The sequence below is a fragment of the Oncorhynchus clarkii genome, chromosome 9 (assembly GCF_045791955.1).
Source record: "Oncorhynchus clarkii lewisi isolate Uvic-CL-2024 chromosome 9, UVic_Ocla_1.0, whole genome shotgun sequence".
NCBI lineage: Eukaryota > Metazoa > Chordata > Actinopteri > Salmoniformes > Salmonidae > Oncorhynchus > Oncorhynchus clarkii.
The window spans coordinates 74,133,668-74,152,535 of NC_092155.1; the positions used below are offsets into that span (position 1 = coordinate 74,133,668).

The following is an 18,868-nucleotide window of genomic DNA, read 5'->3' on the forward strand; positions in this document are numbered from 1 at the left end:
ATTGGTCACATACACATGTTTAGCAGATGGTACTGTGGGTGTAGCGAAATGCTTGTGTTCCTAGTTCCAACAGTATACAGGTGAAGTTTACTTACACCTTAGCCAAATACATTTAAACTCAGTTTTTCACAATTCCTGACATTTAATCCTAGTAAAAATTCCCTGTCTTAAGTCATTTAGGATCACCACTTTATTTTAAGAATGTGAAATAAATATTTTCAGAATGTCAGAATAATAGTAGAGAGAATTATATTTATTTCAGCTTTAATTTCTTTCATCATATTCCCAGTGGGTCAGAAGTTTACATACACTCAATTAGTATTTGGTAGCATTGCCTTTAAATTGTTTAACTTGGGTCAAACGTTTCAGGTAGCCTTCCACAAGTTTTCCACAAGAAGTTGGGTGAATTTTGGCCCATTCCTCCTGACAGAGCTGGTGTAACTGAGTCAGGTTTGTAGGCCTCCTTGCTTGCACACGCTTTATCAGTTCTGCCCACAAATGTTTGATAGGATTGAGGTTAAGGTTTTGTGATGGCCACTCCAATTCCTTGACTTTATTGTCTTGAAGCCATTTTGCCACAACTGGAAGTATGCTTGGGGTCATTGTCCATTTGGAAGACCCATTTGCAACCAAGCTTTAACGTCCTGACTGATGTCTTGAGATGTTGCTTCAATATATTCACATAATGTTCCTGCCTCATGATGCCATCTATTTTGTGAAGTGCACCAGTCCCTCCTGCAGCAAAGCACCCCCACAACATGATGCTGCCACCCCCGTGCTTCACGGTTGGGATGGTGTTCTTCGGCTTGCAAGCCTCCACCTTTTTCCTCCAAACATAACAATGGTCATTATGGCCAAACAGTTCTATTTTTGTTTCATCAGACCAGAGGACATTTCTCCAAAAAGTATGATCTTTGTCCCCATGTGCAGTTGCAAACCGTGGTAAAAAAAATGCTGTTTTTATGGAGGTTTTGGAGCAGTGGCTTCTTCCTTTGCTGAGTGGCCTTTCAGGTTATGTCGATATAGGACTCGTTTTACTGTGGATAAAGATACTTTTGTACCTGTTTCCTCCAGCATCTTCACAAGGTCCTGGGATTGTTCTGGGATTGATTTGCACTTATCGCACCACAGTACGTTCATCTCTAGGAGGCAGAACGCGTCTCCTTCCTGAGCGGTATGACGGCTGCGTGGTCCCATGGTGTTTATACTTATGTACTAATGTTTGTTCAGATGAACGTGGTACCTTCAGGCGTTTGGAAATTGCTCTCAAGGACGAACCAGACTTGTGGAGGTCTACAATTATTTTCTGAGGTGTTGGCTGATTTCTTTTGATTTTCCCATATTTTGATTTTCTCATGATGTCAAATTTTTTTTCCCCGTTGCTTGACATCATGGGAAAATCAAAATAGGCACTCGGTTTGAAGGTAGGCCTTGAAATACATCCACAGTTACACCTCTAATTGACTCAAATTTTGTCAATTAGCCTATCAGAAGCTTCTAAAGCCATGACATAATTTTCTGTTATTTTCCAAGCTGTTTAAAGGCACAGTCAACTTAGTGTATGTAAACTTCTGACCCACTGGAATTGTGATACAGTGAATTATAAGTGAAATAATCTGTCTGTAAACAATGTTAAATTACTTGTGTCATACACAAAGCAGATATCCAAACCGATTTGCCAAAACTATAGATTGTTAACAAGAAATTTGTGGAGTGGTTGAAAAACAAGTTTTTATGACTCCATCCTAAGTGTATGTAAACTTCAAACTTCAACTGTACATATCTATTCTACAGTATTACTGTATCTATACTACAGTATAACTGCATCTATACTACAGTATTACTGTATCTATTCTACATGTAAACTTCCGACTTCAACTGTATACACAGTACCAGTCAAAAGTTTAGACACACCTACTCATTCAATGGCTTTTCTTTATTTGTACTATTTTCTAGATTGTAGAATAATAGTAAAGACATCAAAACTATGGAATAACACACATGGAATCATGTAGTAAGTTAAATAAATCAAACTATATTTTATATTTGAGATGCTTCAAAGTTGCCACCCTTTGCCTTTGACAGCTTTGCATACTCTTGGCATTATCTCAACCAGCTTCATGAGGTAGTCACCTGGAATGAATTTCAATTAACAAGTGTGTCTTGTTAAAAGGTAATTTGTTGAATTTCTTTCTTTCTTAATGCGTTTGAGCCAATCAGATGTGTTGTGACGAGGTAGGGGTGGTATAAAGAAGATAGCCCTATTTGGTGAAAGACCACGTCCATATTAAGGCAAAAATCGCTCAAATAAGCAAAGAAAAACAACAGTCCATCATTACTTTAAGGCATGAAGGTCAGTCAATGCGGAACATTTCAAGACGTTTTCAAGTTTCTTCAAGTGCAGTCGCAAAAACCACCAAGCGCTATGATGAAACTGACTCTCATGAGGACCGCCACAGGAAAGGAAGACCCGGAGTTACCTCTGCTGCAGAGGATAAGTTCATTAGAGTTAACTGGCTCTCAGGAGGACCGCCACAGGAAAGGAAGACCCAGAGTTACCTCTGCTGCATAGGATAAGTTCATTAGAGTTAACTGCACCTCAGAAATTGCAGCCCAAATAAATGCTTCACAGAGTTCAAGTAACAAGAAACATCTCAACATCAACTGTTCAAAGGAGACTGCGTGAATCAGGCCTTCATGGTCGAATTGCTGCAAAGAAACCACAACTAAAGGATATGAAATGGGTAAAACAGTATGGAAGATTTTTAAAGTGACCCTTTTTCCATGTACATGGTGCAAGATTGAGTAACCGGATGGTAGCCGGTTAGTGACAGTGACTAAATTCAGGGCAGGGTATTGGGTGGAGGCCGGCAAATGATGGCTATTTAACAGTCTGATGGCCTTGAGATAGAAGCTGTTTTTCAGTCTCTCGGTCCCAGCTTTGATGCACCTGTACTGACCTCGCCTTCTGGATGATAGCGGGGTGAACAGGCCATGGCACGGGTGGTTGATGTCCTTGATGATCTTTTTTGTCATTCCATTCCAAAGACATATGGGATACATTATATGTATATGTGTTATACATGTCATTCAGATGACACCCTTCACCCAATGGATGAGAGGCAATGTAATGACAGTTTGTTTAGATGTTTAAAACAGCAATGTACCACATAATCTCGGTCATTATCTCGGTCAGTTCTGCGTGCCGTAGTCGTATGTTGTATAGAAGTCAGTAATGTAATTGTGACTAGGGTGGGCATTCTAGTTTCTTTATTTTTATGTTTTCTATTTATTTGTTTTTTGGCCGAGTGTGGTTCCCAATCAGAGGCAGCTGTCCATCGTTGTCTCTGATTGGGAATCATACTTAGGCAGTCCTTTTTCCCTCTTTCATTTGTGGGATCTTATTTTTTGCATTGGTTGTTATTTTGCCCTGCAGAACGTCACGTTCGCATTTGTTTTGTTGTTGTCGGTGTTCATTAAAGAAATAAATAGAATGAACACGTACCATGCTGCGATTTGGTCCACTTCTTCCCATGACGATCGTGACAGAAGATCCCACCACAAAAGGACCAAGCAGCGTGGCCAGGAGGAGAAGGGATCCTGGGCACGGGAAAGAAGGGTGTTTAGGACATCGTGGACATGGGAGGAGATCATGGCAGGCGACAAAAGCCTGCCATGGAAACAGGTAGAGGCATATAGAGAAGAGTGGAGAGATCAGGAGTTACAGCAGAGACGGGAGCACGAGAGGCACGGGGGGGGGCACACGGGTTGGCGAGCGGGGCTAGCGGCGTTGGTTACGGTTCCAGTGCCATGTTTTCCGGTTTTGTGTGCAGTACATGCTCGCCGTACCTGCTGCCTAAAGAGGGGTATCCAGCCCTAAAGAGGGGTATCCAGCCCTAAGGAGGGGTATCCAGCCCTAAAGAGGGGTATCCAGCCAGGAAGGTTGGTACCGGCTCAGCGCTCCTGGTCTCCAGTGCGCCTCCTCGGACCAGGATATCCTGCACCGCTCTGCACAAGGTGTCTCCAGTGCGCCTGCACAGCCCAGTGCGTCCTGTGTCAGCGCCTCGAATGTGCCGGGCTAAAGTGGTGATTCAGCCACGGGGGGTTGTGCTAGCTCTAAGCTCCAGACCTCCAGTGTGCTTTCACAGCCCAGTGCGTCCTGTGCTGGTGCCCAGCACTTGCTGGATTGAAGTGGGTATCCAGCAAGGACGGGTTGTGCCTGCTCCACGAACCAGGCCTCCAGTGTGTCTCTCCAGCCCGGTGAGTCCTGTACCTGCTCCACGAACCAGGCCTCCAGTGTGTCTCTCCAGCCCGGTGAGTCCTGTACCTGCTCCACGAACCAGGCCTCCAGTGTGTCTCTCCAGCCCGGTGAGTCCTGTGCCTGCTCCACGAACCAGGCCTCCAGTCCGGAGCTCCAGCGACGGTCCCCAGTCCGGAGCCTCCAGCGACGGTTCCCAGCCCGGAGCCTCCGGCGATGATCTGCGGCCCGGTTCCTCCAGTGAAGGTCCATGCACCAGGGCTGCCACCAAAGCGGAGGGATCTGCGGGCGAAGTGGGTTCTACGTCCCGCAACGGAGCCGCCGCCGTGAAGGGATGCCCACCCGGACCCTCCCCTTTAGAGTCAGGTTTTGCCAGACACCTAGGTATTTGTAGTTGTCCACATATTCTAAGTCAGAACCGTCCAGAGTAGTGATGCTTGACGGGCGGGCAGCGATCGGTTGAAGAGCATGCATTTATTTTTACTTGCATTTAAGAGCAGTTGGAGGCCATGTAAGGAGAGTTGTATGGCATTGAAGCTCGTCTGGAGGTTTGTTAACACAGTGTCCAAAGAAGGGCCAGAAGTATACAGAATGGTGTCGTCTGCGTAGAGGTGGATCAGAGAATCACCAGCAGCAAGAGCGACGTCATTGATATATACAGAGAAAAGAGTCGGCCCGAGAATTGAACCCTGTGGCACTCCCATAGAGACTCCCAGAGGTCCTGACAACAGGCCCTCTGATTTGACACGCTGAACTCTGTCTGAGAAGTAGTTGGTGAACCAGTCATTTGAGAAACCAAGGCTGTTGAGTTTGCCGATAATATTTTTTAAATTTTACCTTTATTTAACTTGGCAAGTCAGTTAAAGAACAAATTCTTATTTTCAGTGACGGCCTAGGAACAGTGGGTTAACTGCTTTGAATAAGATAGAATGTGTTGATTGACGGAGTCAAAAGCCTTGTCCAGGTCAATGAATACAGCTGTACAGTATTGTCTCTTATCGATGGCAGTTATGATATCGTTTAGGACCTTAAGCGTGGCTGTGGTGCATCCATGACCAGCTCGGAAACCAGATTGCATAACGGTGAAGGTGCGGTGGGATTCGAAATGGTCAGTGATCTGTTGGATCTAACTTGGCTTTCGAAGAGCTTAGAAAGTTCTGTAGCAGTTTGGGTCTAGAACATCTCCCCCTTTGAAGAGGGGGATGACCGCGGCAGCTTTCCAATCTTTTGGAATTAGACGATATGAAAGAGAGGTTGAACAGGCTAGTAATAGGGGTTGCAACAATATTGGCAGATTATTTTAGAAAGAGAGGGTCCAGATTGTCTAGCCCGGCTGGTTTGTAGGGCTCCCGTTTTTACATCTCTTTCAGAACATCAGCTATCTGGATTTGGATGAAGGAGAAATGGGGTTTGTCTTGGGTGAGTTGCTGTGGGGGGTGCAGGGCTGTTGACCGGGGTAGGGGTAGCCAGGTGGAAAGCATGGCCAGTCGTAGAAAAATGCTTATTGGAATTCTCAATTATCGTGGATTTATCGGTTGTGACAGTGTTTCCTAGCCTCAGTGCAGTGGGCAGCTGGGAGGAGGTGCTCTTATTCTCCATGGACTTTACAGTGTCTCAGAACTTTTTGGAGTTTGTGTTACAGGATGCAAATTTCTGTTTGAAAAAGCTAGCCTTTGCTTTCCTAACTGCCTGTCTATATTGGTTCCTAACTTCCCTGAAAAGTTGTATATCGCGGGGGCTATTCGATGCTAATGCAGTATGCCACAAGATGTTTTTTGTGCTGGTCAAGGGCAGTCAGGTCTGGAGTGAACCAAGGGCTATATCTGTTCCAGGTTCAAATTTTTTAAATGGGGCATGCTTATTTAAGATGGTGAGGGAAGAACTTTTAAAGAATAACCGTATAGTACTGTACTGTACTAGACAGTACGGCAGTCTGGGATTTAGTACAAATGTATCTCACTTTCACTTTTATTGTTCTGCATGAAATAATGAATTAAAGAGCCAGATATATGTACTGTAGCTGATCTACTACTATGGTCTGTAGACTATGTGCTATGTACTGGGTTTAGTCAACAATAATCTCATCTCATTACCATTAACCATTGTCATTTTGGCCTCACCAGCAGTTCAATAATCCTCCCCCCATCAGATCCCTAATCCTCTCCCCATCAGATCACTAATCCTCCCCCCATCAGATCTCTAATCCTCCCCCCATCAGATCTCTAATCCTCCCCCCATCAGATCACTAATCCTCCCCCCATCAGATCCCTAATCCTCTCCCCATCAGATCCCTAATCCTCTCCCCATCAGATCACTAATCCTCCCCCCATCAGATCACTAATCCTCCCCCCATCAGATCACTAATCCTCCCCCCATCAGATCCCTAATCCTCTCCCCATCAGATCACTAATCCTCCCCCCATCAGATCCCTAATCCTCCCCCCATCAGATCACTAAACCTCCCCCCATCAGATCACTAATCCTCCCCCCATCAGATCACTAATCCTCCCCCATCAGATCTCTAATCCTCCCCCCATCAGATCACTAATCCTCTCCCCATCAGATCACTAATCCTCCCCCCATCAGATCCCTAATCCTCTCCCCATCAGATCCCTAATCCTCCCCCCATCAGATCACTAATCCTCCCCCCATCAGATCCCTAATCCTCTCCCCATCAGATCCCTAATCCTCCCCCCATCAGATCACTAATCCTCTCCCCATCAGATCCCTAATCCTCTCCCCATCAGATCACTAATTCTCCCTTCATCAGATCAATAATTCTCATGAGAAGGATTGTAATGAACCAGGGAGATTTTCAGAGGGCTTTCCTTGGTTTGCAATGAAGTAGCGGGAGATCTTCAGAGGGCTTTCCTGTGATTTTAATGAACCAAGGAGATCATCTGAGGGATTTCCTGGGATTGTAATGAACCCGGGAGCTCTTCAGAGGGCTTTCCTGGGATTGTAATGAAGTAGCGGGAGAGATCTTGCCAACAAGCCCCCGTAAGGCGATGGAGAGAGAAAAAATTGAGAGCGATAAAAGAGAAACAGGTGATTTTTTTTTGCTCTGAGGTGACCTTTACTAAGGCTAGAGAAAAAGACTGTGTCCCAAAAGACTCCCTATTCCCTTCATTGTCTTTTGTCCCAGGTCAACGGTAGTGCACTACATAGGAAATAGGGTGCTATTTGGAACTCCACCAAACACAATAATCCCAATTCAACCCCTATAGCCTCTCTCCTCTACCCTCTCATGTATTTATTTACACCATGCGCTAAAATGTGAGTTTCATGATATGATCAATATGATCCAATCACTATCTGCTCAAGGTTTGTCACATCTTCATATTGTATTAAAATGTCTCTAAATCCTTCATTCTGTGTCCGCATTGTGACCAGATCAGCTGGTCAAATTACGTGACAGACGTTCTTTCAAAAATCATGTGAATTTATTTACTTTAAGACAACTACTGAAGCCGTAAGTCTATGGTTTGACCATCCAGATGTGTTTACAGGTGATTGATAACCAGACACAATGCGTGCCTGACCACATCCCGAGGTGGTCAGAAGGATCTGATCACAATCTGATCACAATGTGTATTTTAATCTTCTACGCCTGTCTGAAAATGTGGGCATAATTAGAATGTGGACAAGATCAAGACAAAAGGTGCATGTTAGCACCAGGTATAAACAGGGTTCAATGATAGGTTGAAGCCATATGGAAACTAATTAACCTTGCCTTTTGATAGGCTGGGTGGAATTTGGACCATATTGCTTCCTATCATCAATCACCCATCCTTTCAGATATACGCAAGAGCTTACCCACTGGGAACACACTGGTGTGGAATAGATGTTGAATTGACGTCTGTGCCCGGTGGGTAGTGGGTAGGGGCTAGGGGCTAGGAGTTTGTTTTGGACATTCAGGCAGATAGAGAGAGATAGGGAAACATCTAGAAGGAGCCAGTCATCCATCCAGCCATAACAGGATGTGAGCACTAAGACCCAGCGGAGAAGCACCGAGGCTGGGTGCTGCCTGCCTCCCTACCCCTCACTGCCTCACTGCTCTGCAGTTACCCTGAGCCCTGAACGCATGCCGGAGTGAGCGCATGTGTGTGAGTGTGGTGTGGTTTGGTGTGTTAGTGTGTGTGTGTGTGTGTGTGTGTGTGTGTGTGTGTGTGTGTGTGTGTGTGTGTGTGTGTGTGTGTGTGTGTGTGTGTGTGTGTGTGTGCGTGGTGTGTGTGTGTGTGTGTGTGTGTGTGTGTGTGTGTGTGTGTGTGTGTGTGTGTGTGTGTGTGTGTGTGTGTGTGTGTGTGTGTGTGTGTGTGTGTGTGGAGTGTGTGTGTGCGTGTCCTGCTCTCGCTTTTTCTTCCATTCTGCTGTTGCTCTGCCGTGGACACCTGAACAAGACAAGAACTGAGGGGAGTGGAGTGTGTGTGTGTGTTGTGGGGGTGGGTGGGTCAGGCAGGGAAAGATGAGATCAAAGAGCCAGGTGAGGAGGAGACACAGGAACGTCTGTTTCTTTCTCTCTCTCTCTCTCTCTCTCTCTCTCTCTCTCTCTCTTCTCTCTCTCTCTCTCTCTCTCTCTCTCTCTCTGACGCGCTGTAGCTGTGAGTGAGTGTTTGTGTGAGGGAGAGATCCAGCCAAATCGGTCCACTTCCCTCATCCAAGCAGACAGTGAACCTGGAGTGGAAGGAGCAGCCCGTCTCCACACTAACTATTTAAGGTATGTTGTTCTCACCGCTCTGCTTTTTATTTTTTTACAAGTCTGCACACTACTAAGTCTGTAGAGTCTGTATCACAACGTGACTATAGGTCATGACGACATTTATACTTACCAGTGCTTGAGCGCTAGGCTACTTACCTCTCCTCTAGTGTCAAACAACATATCCACTGAACGCTAGAATCTGTCTGTGCATGACAGAGGAGTCACTGAGAGAGCAGGGGGTCAGGAGAAGTTCAAAAAGAAGACAATTGGAGTGGGACATATTGTATTAGGAGTCAGGTGTGATCAGAGAGAGGAGGTTGACATGGGGGGTGTAAAGGTGCTGGACAGGGCAGTTCTAGCTGGCTAGCTGAGGGACCATTTATATATCTATACAGTAGGGTAGATAAATATGTTATGGGCATCCAACTTTAACATTCATCTCTACATTCTACCTATGGTTCTCATTTGGTTTTCAAACCTCTACTCCTTTTGGTGCAGCAGGTAGCCTAGTGGTCAGAGCATTGGGTCAGTAACTGAAAGGTTGCTGGATTGAATCCCGAGCTGACGAGGTAAAAATCTGTCGTTCTCCCCCTGAACAAGGCAGTTAACCCCACTGTTCCACGGTAGCCTGTGATTGTAAATAATAATTTGTTCTTTAACTGACTTGCCTGGTTACATTTTTTAATAAATGTTTAATGGCCCAGCGTCGTCTGAGTTAGGGGAGAGTTTGGCCGGGGTAGACCGTCATTGTAAAATAAGAATTTGTTCTTAACTGACTTGCCTAGTTAAATAAAGGTTAAAAAAAATAATAATAATTTACATTGGGATGGTGAAACCATCTAGAGTTTACTTTTAGACCTCTCTCAATGGACAAACAAGCTGAGCTGTTGCTAAAACAATAAACAACTATTGTTTAGTTCTCCTTCTAGCAGTAAACACACAGATAGTCATGCGTTGGGAGGGTCATATGGTTCTCAATTAGCCATGGCCTGAAGGCAAATTCTTATTTCTTTCACATGAATGCTTGGAGCTCCTTGCTGGGACAGTGAGGTAGTGTTTCAAGACTATTTTAACTTTTAATTTTACAGTACTCCTGATCTTATTAAAAATGGGAGATTCGGCCTCCCGGGTGGCGCAGTGGTTAAGGGCGCTGTACTGCAGCGCCAGCTGTGCCATCAGAGTCCCTGGGTTCTGTGCCTAGCGTCGTCCGGGTTAGGGAGGGCTTGGTCGGTAGGGATGTCCTTGTCTCATCGCGCACCAGCGACTCCTGTGGCGGGCCGGGCGCAGTGTCCGCTAACCAAGGTTGCCAGGTGCACGGTGTAGCCTCCGACACATTGGTGCGGCTGACTTCCGGGTTGGAGGCGCACTGTGTTAAGAAGCAGTGCGGCTTGGTTGGGTTGTGTATCGGAGGACGCATGACTTTCAACCTTCGGGTTGTAGCGATGAGACAAGATAGTAGCTACTACAACAATTGGATACCACGGAATTGGGGAGAAAAAAGGGGTAAAAAAAAAATTATAATAAAAAAAAAATGGGAGATTCTGTTCTGTAAAAATACAAGCAAAAATACAATATAGAGAAAAAAAACATATTTTACTAAATTATATTGCTAATTCTATACAATGCTTTCAACAAGTATTCATGTTTGTTGTGTTACAGAGTGGGACTAAAATGGATTCAATTGTCTTTTTGTTTGATCTACACAAAATACTCTGTAATGTCAACGTGGATTTGTAAAATGTTTTATGAAAAATAAAACACTAATATATCTTGATTAGATAAGTATTCAACTCCCTGAGTCAATACATGTTAGTATCACCTTTGGCAACAATTACAGCTGTGAGTCTTTCTGGTTAAGTCTTTAAGAGCTTTATACACCTGGATTTTGCAACATTTTTCAATCATTATTTTCAGAATTCTATGCTTGAAAATATATAATGTATATAATGTGTAGGATATACAGTATACAAAGGCTTCCTAGTTTTCACTCTGTCAGTTAGGTCAGTATGTGTATGGAGTGACTACAATGTGGTTGATCCATCCTCAGTTTTCTCCTATCAAAGCCATTCAACTCCATAAACTGTTTTAAAGTCACCACTGGCCTCCTGATGAAATCCCTGAGCGGTTTCCTTCCTCTCCGGCAACTGAGTTAGGAAGGAGGCCTGTATCTTTGTAGTGACTGGGTGTATTGATACACCACCTGAAGGGTAATAAATAACTTCACCATGCTCAAAGGGGGTATTCAATGCCAGCTATTTTTTTTTTTTACCCATCTACCAATAGGTGCCCTTCTTCGCAAGCCTGTATTCAAACCAGGGACTGTAGTGATGCCTCTTGCACTGAGACGTGGTGCTGATGCATTTCGAACCATACTTCCTTCAGATTGATATATTATTACAAATCAGTCCAAAAAAAACTTTTTTTCACATGGTGGGGTCACAATTTTTTATTATATCAAAATGGGGTCACAGGACAAACAGTTTGATAACCCCTGCTGTAGGAGAACCCTTTTTGGTTCCAGGTAGAACCCTTTTTGGTTCCAGGTAGAACCCTTTTTGGTTCCAGGTAGAACCCTTTTTATTTATTTATTTTGTTACATTTTTTTATTTAACTTTTTTTTTTTTTTACTAGGAAGAACTATTTTGGGTTCCATGTAGAACCCTCTGTGAAAAGGGTTTTTACATGGAACTCAAAAGGGTTCTACCTGGAACCTAAAAGGGTTCCTTAAAGGGTTCTCCTATAGCTCCAACTAGCGGTCCAACCAACTTCTCCAACTAGCGGTCCGACATTTTTGCCCAAGGGTGATTTTATTTGGCCCGCCAAGTTTTCTGAACAACATTTGTGTGTGTGTGTGTGTGTGTGTGTGTGTGTGTGTGTGTGTGTGTGTGTGTGTGTGTGCGAGTGTGTGTGTGTGTGTGTGTGTGTGTGCGTGTGTGTGTGTTGGACATAAAAGATTGTAAAAACACCAGCAAATCAGCTCCAAGTGATTTCAATTTAGGAGACCTGTTCCAATGTATTCCCACACATAATAGAGAGATAGAAACTGAGTGTACAATACACTCTCTTTCTATGACATAGACTGACCAGGTGAAACTGAGTGTACAAAACACTCTCTTTCTATAACATAGACTGACCAGGTGAAACTGAGTGTACAAAACACTCTCTTTCTATGACATAGACTGACCAGGTGAAACCAGGAGAAGCCATGATCCCTTATTGATGTCACTTGTTAAATTCACTTAATTCAGTGTAGATTAAGGGGAGGAGACAGGTGGTTAAATAATGATTTTTAAGCCTTGAGACAATTGAGAAATGGATTGTGTATGTGTGCCATTCAGAGGATGAATGGGCAAGACAAAAGATTTAAGTGTCGTTGAACGGGGTTTGGTAGTAGGTGCCAGAGGCACCGGTTTGTGTCAAGAACTGCAACGCTGCTGGGTTTTTCACGCTCAACAGTTTCCCTTGTGCATCAAGAATGGCCCACCACCCAGAGGACATCCAACCAACTTGACACAACTGTGGGAAGCATTGGAGTCAACGTGGGCCAGCATCCCTGTGGAACGCTTTCGACACCTTGTAGAGTCCATGCCCTGACAAATTGAGACTGTTCTGAGGGCAAATGGGGGAGGTGCAACTCAATGTTTTGTACACTCAGTGTATGTGATTGTATACAAATGTAAGCAAGGTTTGCAATTGTTATGTTTTAATCAAATGTTATATCTGGATTGGCCTTCGATCAATTTTACAGTCTACAAATGATTTGTAATTATGTTCCAGCCCCCTGACCATCCACTCAAAAAAAATCTTCCTGCGGCTGAATTTAGTCGATGATCCCTGTCCTATCGGGACAGCCGAAGAACCCTTTAAGGATCAAGAAAGCACTTTTACATTTAAAAAAATATAGATATAAGAGCGTAGAGTGTCGGTTTCTGAGGAAGCCTGTGTTTTTTACAGGCTGTAAACCTATTGATGCTGATAGGTTATGCTGATAGGTTATGCTGATAGGTTGTGCTGATGGGTTATGCTGATAGGTTGTGCTGATGGGTTATGCTGATAGGTTGTGCTGATAGGTTGTGCTGATAGGATAGTGTCTCTGAGGGGTTGCGTATCCATTGGACGACAGTAAGACATCACAGCTAAGAAAGACCACGTTAATTATTTTCAAAATTATCCGGTGGAAAGTTATACTGACACAAAGACCCCAGGAGCAAAAGTCAGATAGTGTACCAAAATGGCACCATGTTCCCTGTATAGGTACTACTTTCGACAAGAGCCCTATGACAATTGAGATACATCCGCAGTCAGTGATTCGTCCGTGATGTGAATGCGTGGCGGCCATTGGTGACGAGCTGGAAAAGAATCAGCTATATGAGTGAAACAAAGTTTTTGTTCGTCACAACTTGCGACATGGAAGAATTGCACATGCAGGTGTGAACAAGTAGCAACAGCCTGTGCGGTTGGTTGTTTTCTTTCTCGTGATGCTGTGTGTGTTCCATCACTGTGACACTGTGTGTGATGCTGTGTGTGTTCCATCACTGTGACAGTGTGTGTGATGCTGTGTGTGTTCCATCACTGTGACAGTGTGTGTGTGATGCTGTGTGTGTTCCATCACTGTGACACTGTGTGTGATGCTGTGTGTGTTCCATCACTGTGACACTGTGTGTGATGCTGTGTGTGTTCCATCACTGTGACACTGTGTGTGATGCTGTGTGTGTTCCATCACTGTGACACTGTGTGTGATGCTGTGTGTGTTCCATCACTGTGACACTGTGTGTGATGGTGTGAGTGGGGTTGACAGTAAACATCAGAACAGGCCTCACAGTTTTGCACACACACACACACACACACACACACATGCACACACAAACCCCCACACACATAAGAACACAGATACACCCTCAGAGGGCTGGAGAGAAAGAAAGGGCTTTGACAACACTACTCCTCCTAGACTAGCATTACAACACCATGTTTCATTACAGCTACTCCTCCTAGACTAGCATTACAACACCATGTTTCATTACAGCTACTCCTCCCTAGACTAGCATTACAACACCATGTTTCATTACAGCTACTCCTCCTAGACTAGCATTACAACACCATGTTTCATTACAGCTACTCCCCCTAGACTATCATTACAACACCATGTTTCATTACAGCTACTCCTCTTAGACTATCATTACAACACCATGTTTCATTACAGCTACTCCTCCCTAGACTAGCATTACAACACCATGTTTCATTACAGCTACTCCTCCCTAGACTAGCATTACAACAACATGTTTCATTACAGCTACTCCTCCTAGACTAGCATTACAACACCATGTTTCATTACAGCTACACCTCCTAGACTAGCATTACAACACCATGTTTCATGACAGCTACTCCTCCCTAGACTAGCATTACAACACCATGTTTCACTACTCATTGGCCCACTTTAATAGTATTAGCTTTAATAACCCAGAATGACACAGTTCGTATTTATAGTACATAAACATTTGCTTACTGATTCTGTGATACTAGATAGTGTGGCCTGACATTTCCAAATAGCCTAGTTTGAATCCACAAAACTCCCATGGATAGATGCTCCTGTCCATGCAGTGACTCAGTAATCTCTCTATATTTCATACTTTTACAGATACCATTAATCATTTCTGCTTAATTTCACATTACTGTAAATGATGAATTCAGTTATATGACCACAGCTGACACATTCTCTTAACACTATGTATTTTCTGTCTCTGAAGACATATGGTGGACTGCATCCTCCGTGTCTTTAGCTTCTCCCCGGCAGGGCTGGCTGTTCTGGAAAAACAAGCTGTGGAAAACGCAGATGTCACATTATGGGACAAATTAAGAAATGGCTGTATATATGTGACTGTACATGAGGACTGTGGCCTAATTATAAACACAGGGGTGAAATGAACCGCTGCCCCAGATGAGGATTACTACTATGACAGCCATAATAACATGCGTATGTGTATATGTTATACATGATCTACAATAACACAACGAGTGTTAAAATGTGAGTTTTTAAGTTTTTAAATTCAAGTGTTTGAATTTGAGTGTTGTTCTACATTTTATAATTACAAACAGAAAAGGAGGAAGTTGTATTTTGCCCCTGCTTCGTAGGAGAATCCTTCTCTTTGATTTCTTAGAAGGCTGTTGATGTTGATTTGTAGCTTTGTAATGTTTAAATTACATTATTTGAAGTAGGTCAGAACAGTGAAGTGAATCACATTCAAAACTTTATTGTAGTGAAGCTCTTTCTTCGTGCAGATGCAGACATAGTGGATTTCAACAAAGGCTTAACCTCGCAGTTCATAACAGCTGTGTTTTTTAATGCCTGCATTTAAAACGCCTATTTATTTATTTTTACCAGTAATGTTTCTTCTCCTTCGTTTCAGAGTCCAACCCCTCCAACCAGAAACCTCTCAACATCATTAAGAATGCATCATTCTGTGGGAGGAGAAAGATAAAGTGTTGTACCTTCACCTGGATCGTCATCGAGTGAGGCCTTCTCTTACCACTCCAGAGACCCATTCCATCCCTTCTCCTACCACTCCAGAGGTCCATCCCATCCCTTCTCCTACCACTCCAGAGACCCATTCCATCCCTTCTCCTACCACTCCAGAGGTCCATTCCATCCCTTCTCCTACCACTACAGAGGTCCATCCCATCCCGTCTCCTACCACTCCAGAGGTCCATCCCATCCCTTCTCCTACCACTCCAGAGACCCATTCCATCCCTTCTCCTACCACTCCAGAGGTCCATTCCATCCCTTCTCCTACCACTCCAGAGACCCATTCCATCCCTTCTCCTACCACTCCAGAGGCCTATCTCATCCACAGTCCAGACTTCCACCATCTAGTCTGGTTACCAGGTGCACGACCAGACTTCATCTCTAGAATGATAGTGGGATTTTGCCAGACCTCCACCTGTCCAGGGTGACCTGTCCATGACCTGTCCAGCTCTACCTGCCCTGATAGACAGTACCCCCGCCACCTGAGCCTCTGTTCCTCATCCCTAGCCCACCCCCCAAACCCACCAGTCCCCGGGTTCCTTAGCCCCAACCCACCCCCCAAACACTCCCAGTCCCCTGGTTCCTCATCCCAACCCACCCCCCAAATCCCCCCGGTCCCCCGGTTCCTCAGCCCCAACCCACCCCCCAAACCCCTCCATTCCCCCTGTTCCTCAGCAACCAGCCCGAAGCAGGGGAGGATGGGTGATGGGCCTGTGAGTCTCCTTGGTCTCACTCCTTCCTTCTCTCTCATCCTCTCATGGAGCCTCCTGTTGACAGCTCCACTTCCCCCTGGAACTCTTCCCAGTCCTCTCTCTCCGGACTTCCAGGTCGGTACCAACTAAGGTTGTAAAATTCTGGTAACTTTCTATCTTTTAGAAGATTAATAATCAGGAAAACTGGAATCCTCAAACCAGGATTTCTGGAAAACCCGTGAGTTTTGGGACAGTTACCCTAATTTTGCTGCCTGAGTACTGACTTTAACTTAACTTAACTTGGTTAAAGACAATACTTTGGACTTTAATGTGTTCATGAGCTTTGATAATTTTGTATGTATTTATAGGCAACTCTATATGTATTTTAAATGTGTGTAATACAATGCATTCATTATTTCATTTAGGTCCCTGGCTCCCAGCCTTCCCAGCCTCGCTGCACCCCAATGCCTCTAAAGTGAGTCTTCCCGTGGACACCGGCGCCAGCAGAGCCCCCCTGGCCCAGTCCCTGGCCCTGTGTGTGATGCTTCTCATGGACCTCTTAGCGGTCGTAGGCAACCTAGCCGTCATGGCTGTCATCACCAAGACGCCGCAGCTGAGGAAGTTCGCCTTCGTGTTCCACCTGTGTCTGGTTGACCTGCTGGCGGCTCTGGTCCTGATGCCTCTGGGCATGCTGCCGGACCGGGTTTTGGCGCACGACGAGGCACTGTGCCGGAGCTACCTCTGTCTTAGCGTGGGTCTGGTCAGTGCCGCCATCTTATCTATCTCTGCCATCAACGTGGAGAGGTACTATTATATTGTCCACCCCATGCGCCATGAGGTCAAGATGACCGTGGGGGTGGTTGTGACGGTGTTGGTCGGGATCTGGATCAAAGCTATTGTAACGTCAGCAATGCCACTCCTGGGCTGGGTCTTCCAGGGGAGCCAGGGGGTAGGGGTCGAACTCGGAGGGGGACTAGAGGATCCCATGATCCCGAGTCATCCAAGCCAGAGACGTTGCTCCCTACACTGGACCGGAGGAGGAGGGACCACACGGTTAATATTCATGCTCTTCTTCACCTTTGTCTACTTCCTGTGTCCAGTGCTGATCATCCTTGTTGTGTACTGTAACATGTTTAAAGTAGCCAGGGTGGCAGCCATGCAGCATGGCCCCTTACCTACCGGGATGGACACACCTGGGCCCCGCCCTCACCGCTCTGAGTCCCTCAGCAGCCAATCCACCATGGCTGCCAGCCTGGGAGGCCCCGGAGGTGGCCCTGGGGGCCCATGTCCTCCACTCCGCACCCCCAGTCAGAGGACCTTCAACGGGGGTAAAGCTGCGGCAGTCCTGGTGGCGGTTGGAGGCCAGTTCCTATGCTGCTGGCTGCCTTACTTCTCCTTTCACCTGTATGCCGCCCTGGTCTCCACCCCCCCGGCCTCCCTGGCTTCGGACCAGATGGAGGAAGTCGTGACCTGGATCGGTTACTTCTGCTTCACCTCTAACCCCTTATTCTACGGCTGTCTGAACCGGCAGATCCGCACGGAGCTGGGCCGAAGCCTGGCCTGTATCTTTAAGCGGGCGGGGCCGGGCAACGGGGATCAGCTGGCCAGCCGAGAGGCCTCCATCGAGGAGAACTTCCTCCAGTTCCTCCAGGGGACAGGGTGCAATCTGGAGCCCTGCGAATCTCAGGCACACAGCAGGGCTAGCAGGCCAGAGGAGCTGGAGGAGGCGGGGGAGAGGGGCCCTCTTCAAGATGGACCTTGTCAGGAGAACACGCTGGTCCAGGAACACACGCCTGTTGACTTCCACATCCCTGGACAGATTATCGAGGAGACCTCTGAGTTCTTGGAGCAGCAGCATCTGAATCTGAACAATGACATCAACCTAGCAGACAACTGCTGCAGGGTACACAGAACATTGCTGGACAGCGCCTGAGCTGTAGCTGACACCGGCCACTCATGTGTACAGTAGGCCTTTTTTTGGGGGGGGGGGGGGGGGGGGGGGGGCAGGCCTCAGAGGTGGAAACACTAAAGTCTTAGTCTGTAGAACAAACACCGGTGTAGAGTCCTATGGTGGAAACGGCAGATAGATGCCATGTTCTTTAGTATGTCTGAGGATTCCATCTGATGCTGGACTTGTTGGTGTTGTGTCCACATTTGCTACAGTGTGATTATGGAACATGACGTGTACATAGCAAGTAGTTACTACTACAACTCTAATGTACAGAGTTGCTATCTTCTTTTGAAGATATCATGTTGTTATTATCAGTCTAAATCTCTATGTTCATTCTTCTGTCACTAGAATCAGGGTTCCTTTACGGGAAGGTTAGGAGGTATGATACAGGGTGGGAGGAAATTCCATTTAAATTCAGTAAACTCCAGGAATAAACAGACATTTTAATTCCAATCAATCCTCCATGCTTTTCTATGAGGTTTAGTTCCTGAATTGACTGAATGGAATTGTAATTTACCCTAACCCTGGTATGATGACATTGCTACCCATTTTCTATTAAGACCAAAACTCCTTACATTAAATATATTTACTGCCAGTCTACCTCCCATGTGTCCTTCAGTCAATCAATGTCTTTTTTGGTACTGAATTATTATTTTGGTCTGGGAAAGAGTGGGAGAACATCTCACATATTAGCAATCTTTGTTTTGGTGTGAATCGCACAAATCATTTTTGTCAAAGTCTGAAAGAAT

The 18,868-nt window shown here is 45.4% G+C and overlaps 1 protein-coding gene across 1 annotated transcript; it reads left to right on the forward strand.

Annotated features, from left to right (window-relative positions):
- Nucleotides 1-16,128: 16,128 nt before the first annotated feature.
- On the forward strand, nucleotides 16,129-18,150 carry LOC139417408 (G-protein coupled receptor 61-like). The gene is made up of 2 exons (XM_071166682.1): nucleotides 16,129-16,303; nucleotides 16,594-18,150. The coding sequence occupies exons 1-2, from the start codon at nucleotides 16,234-16,236 to the stop codon at nucleotides 18,099-18,101; spliced, it is 1,578 nt and encodes a 525-aa protein (XP_071022783.1). The 5' UTR covers nucleotides 16,129-16,233; the 3' UTR covers nucleotides 18,102-18,150.
- Nucleotides 18,151-18,868: the final 718 nt, after the last annotated feature.

Excerpts from the sequence above, each read along its gene's own strand:
- LOC139417408 (XM_071166682.1), top strand. The coding sequence starts at position 16,234 with ATGGAGCCTCCTGTTGACAGCTCCACTTCCCCCTGGAACTCTTCCCAG. Across the intron at positions 16,304-16,593 it reads CTCTCTCTCCGGACTTCCAG|GTCCCTGGCTCCCAGCCTTC; the intron begins GTCGGTACCAAC and ends TATTTCATTTAG.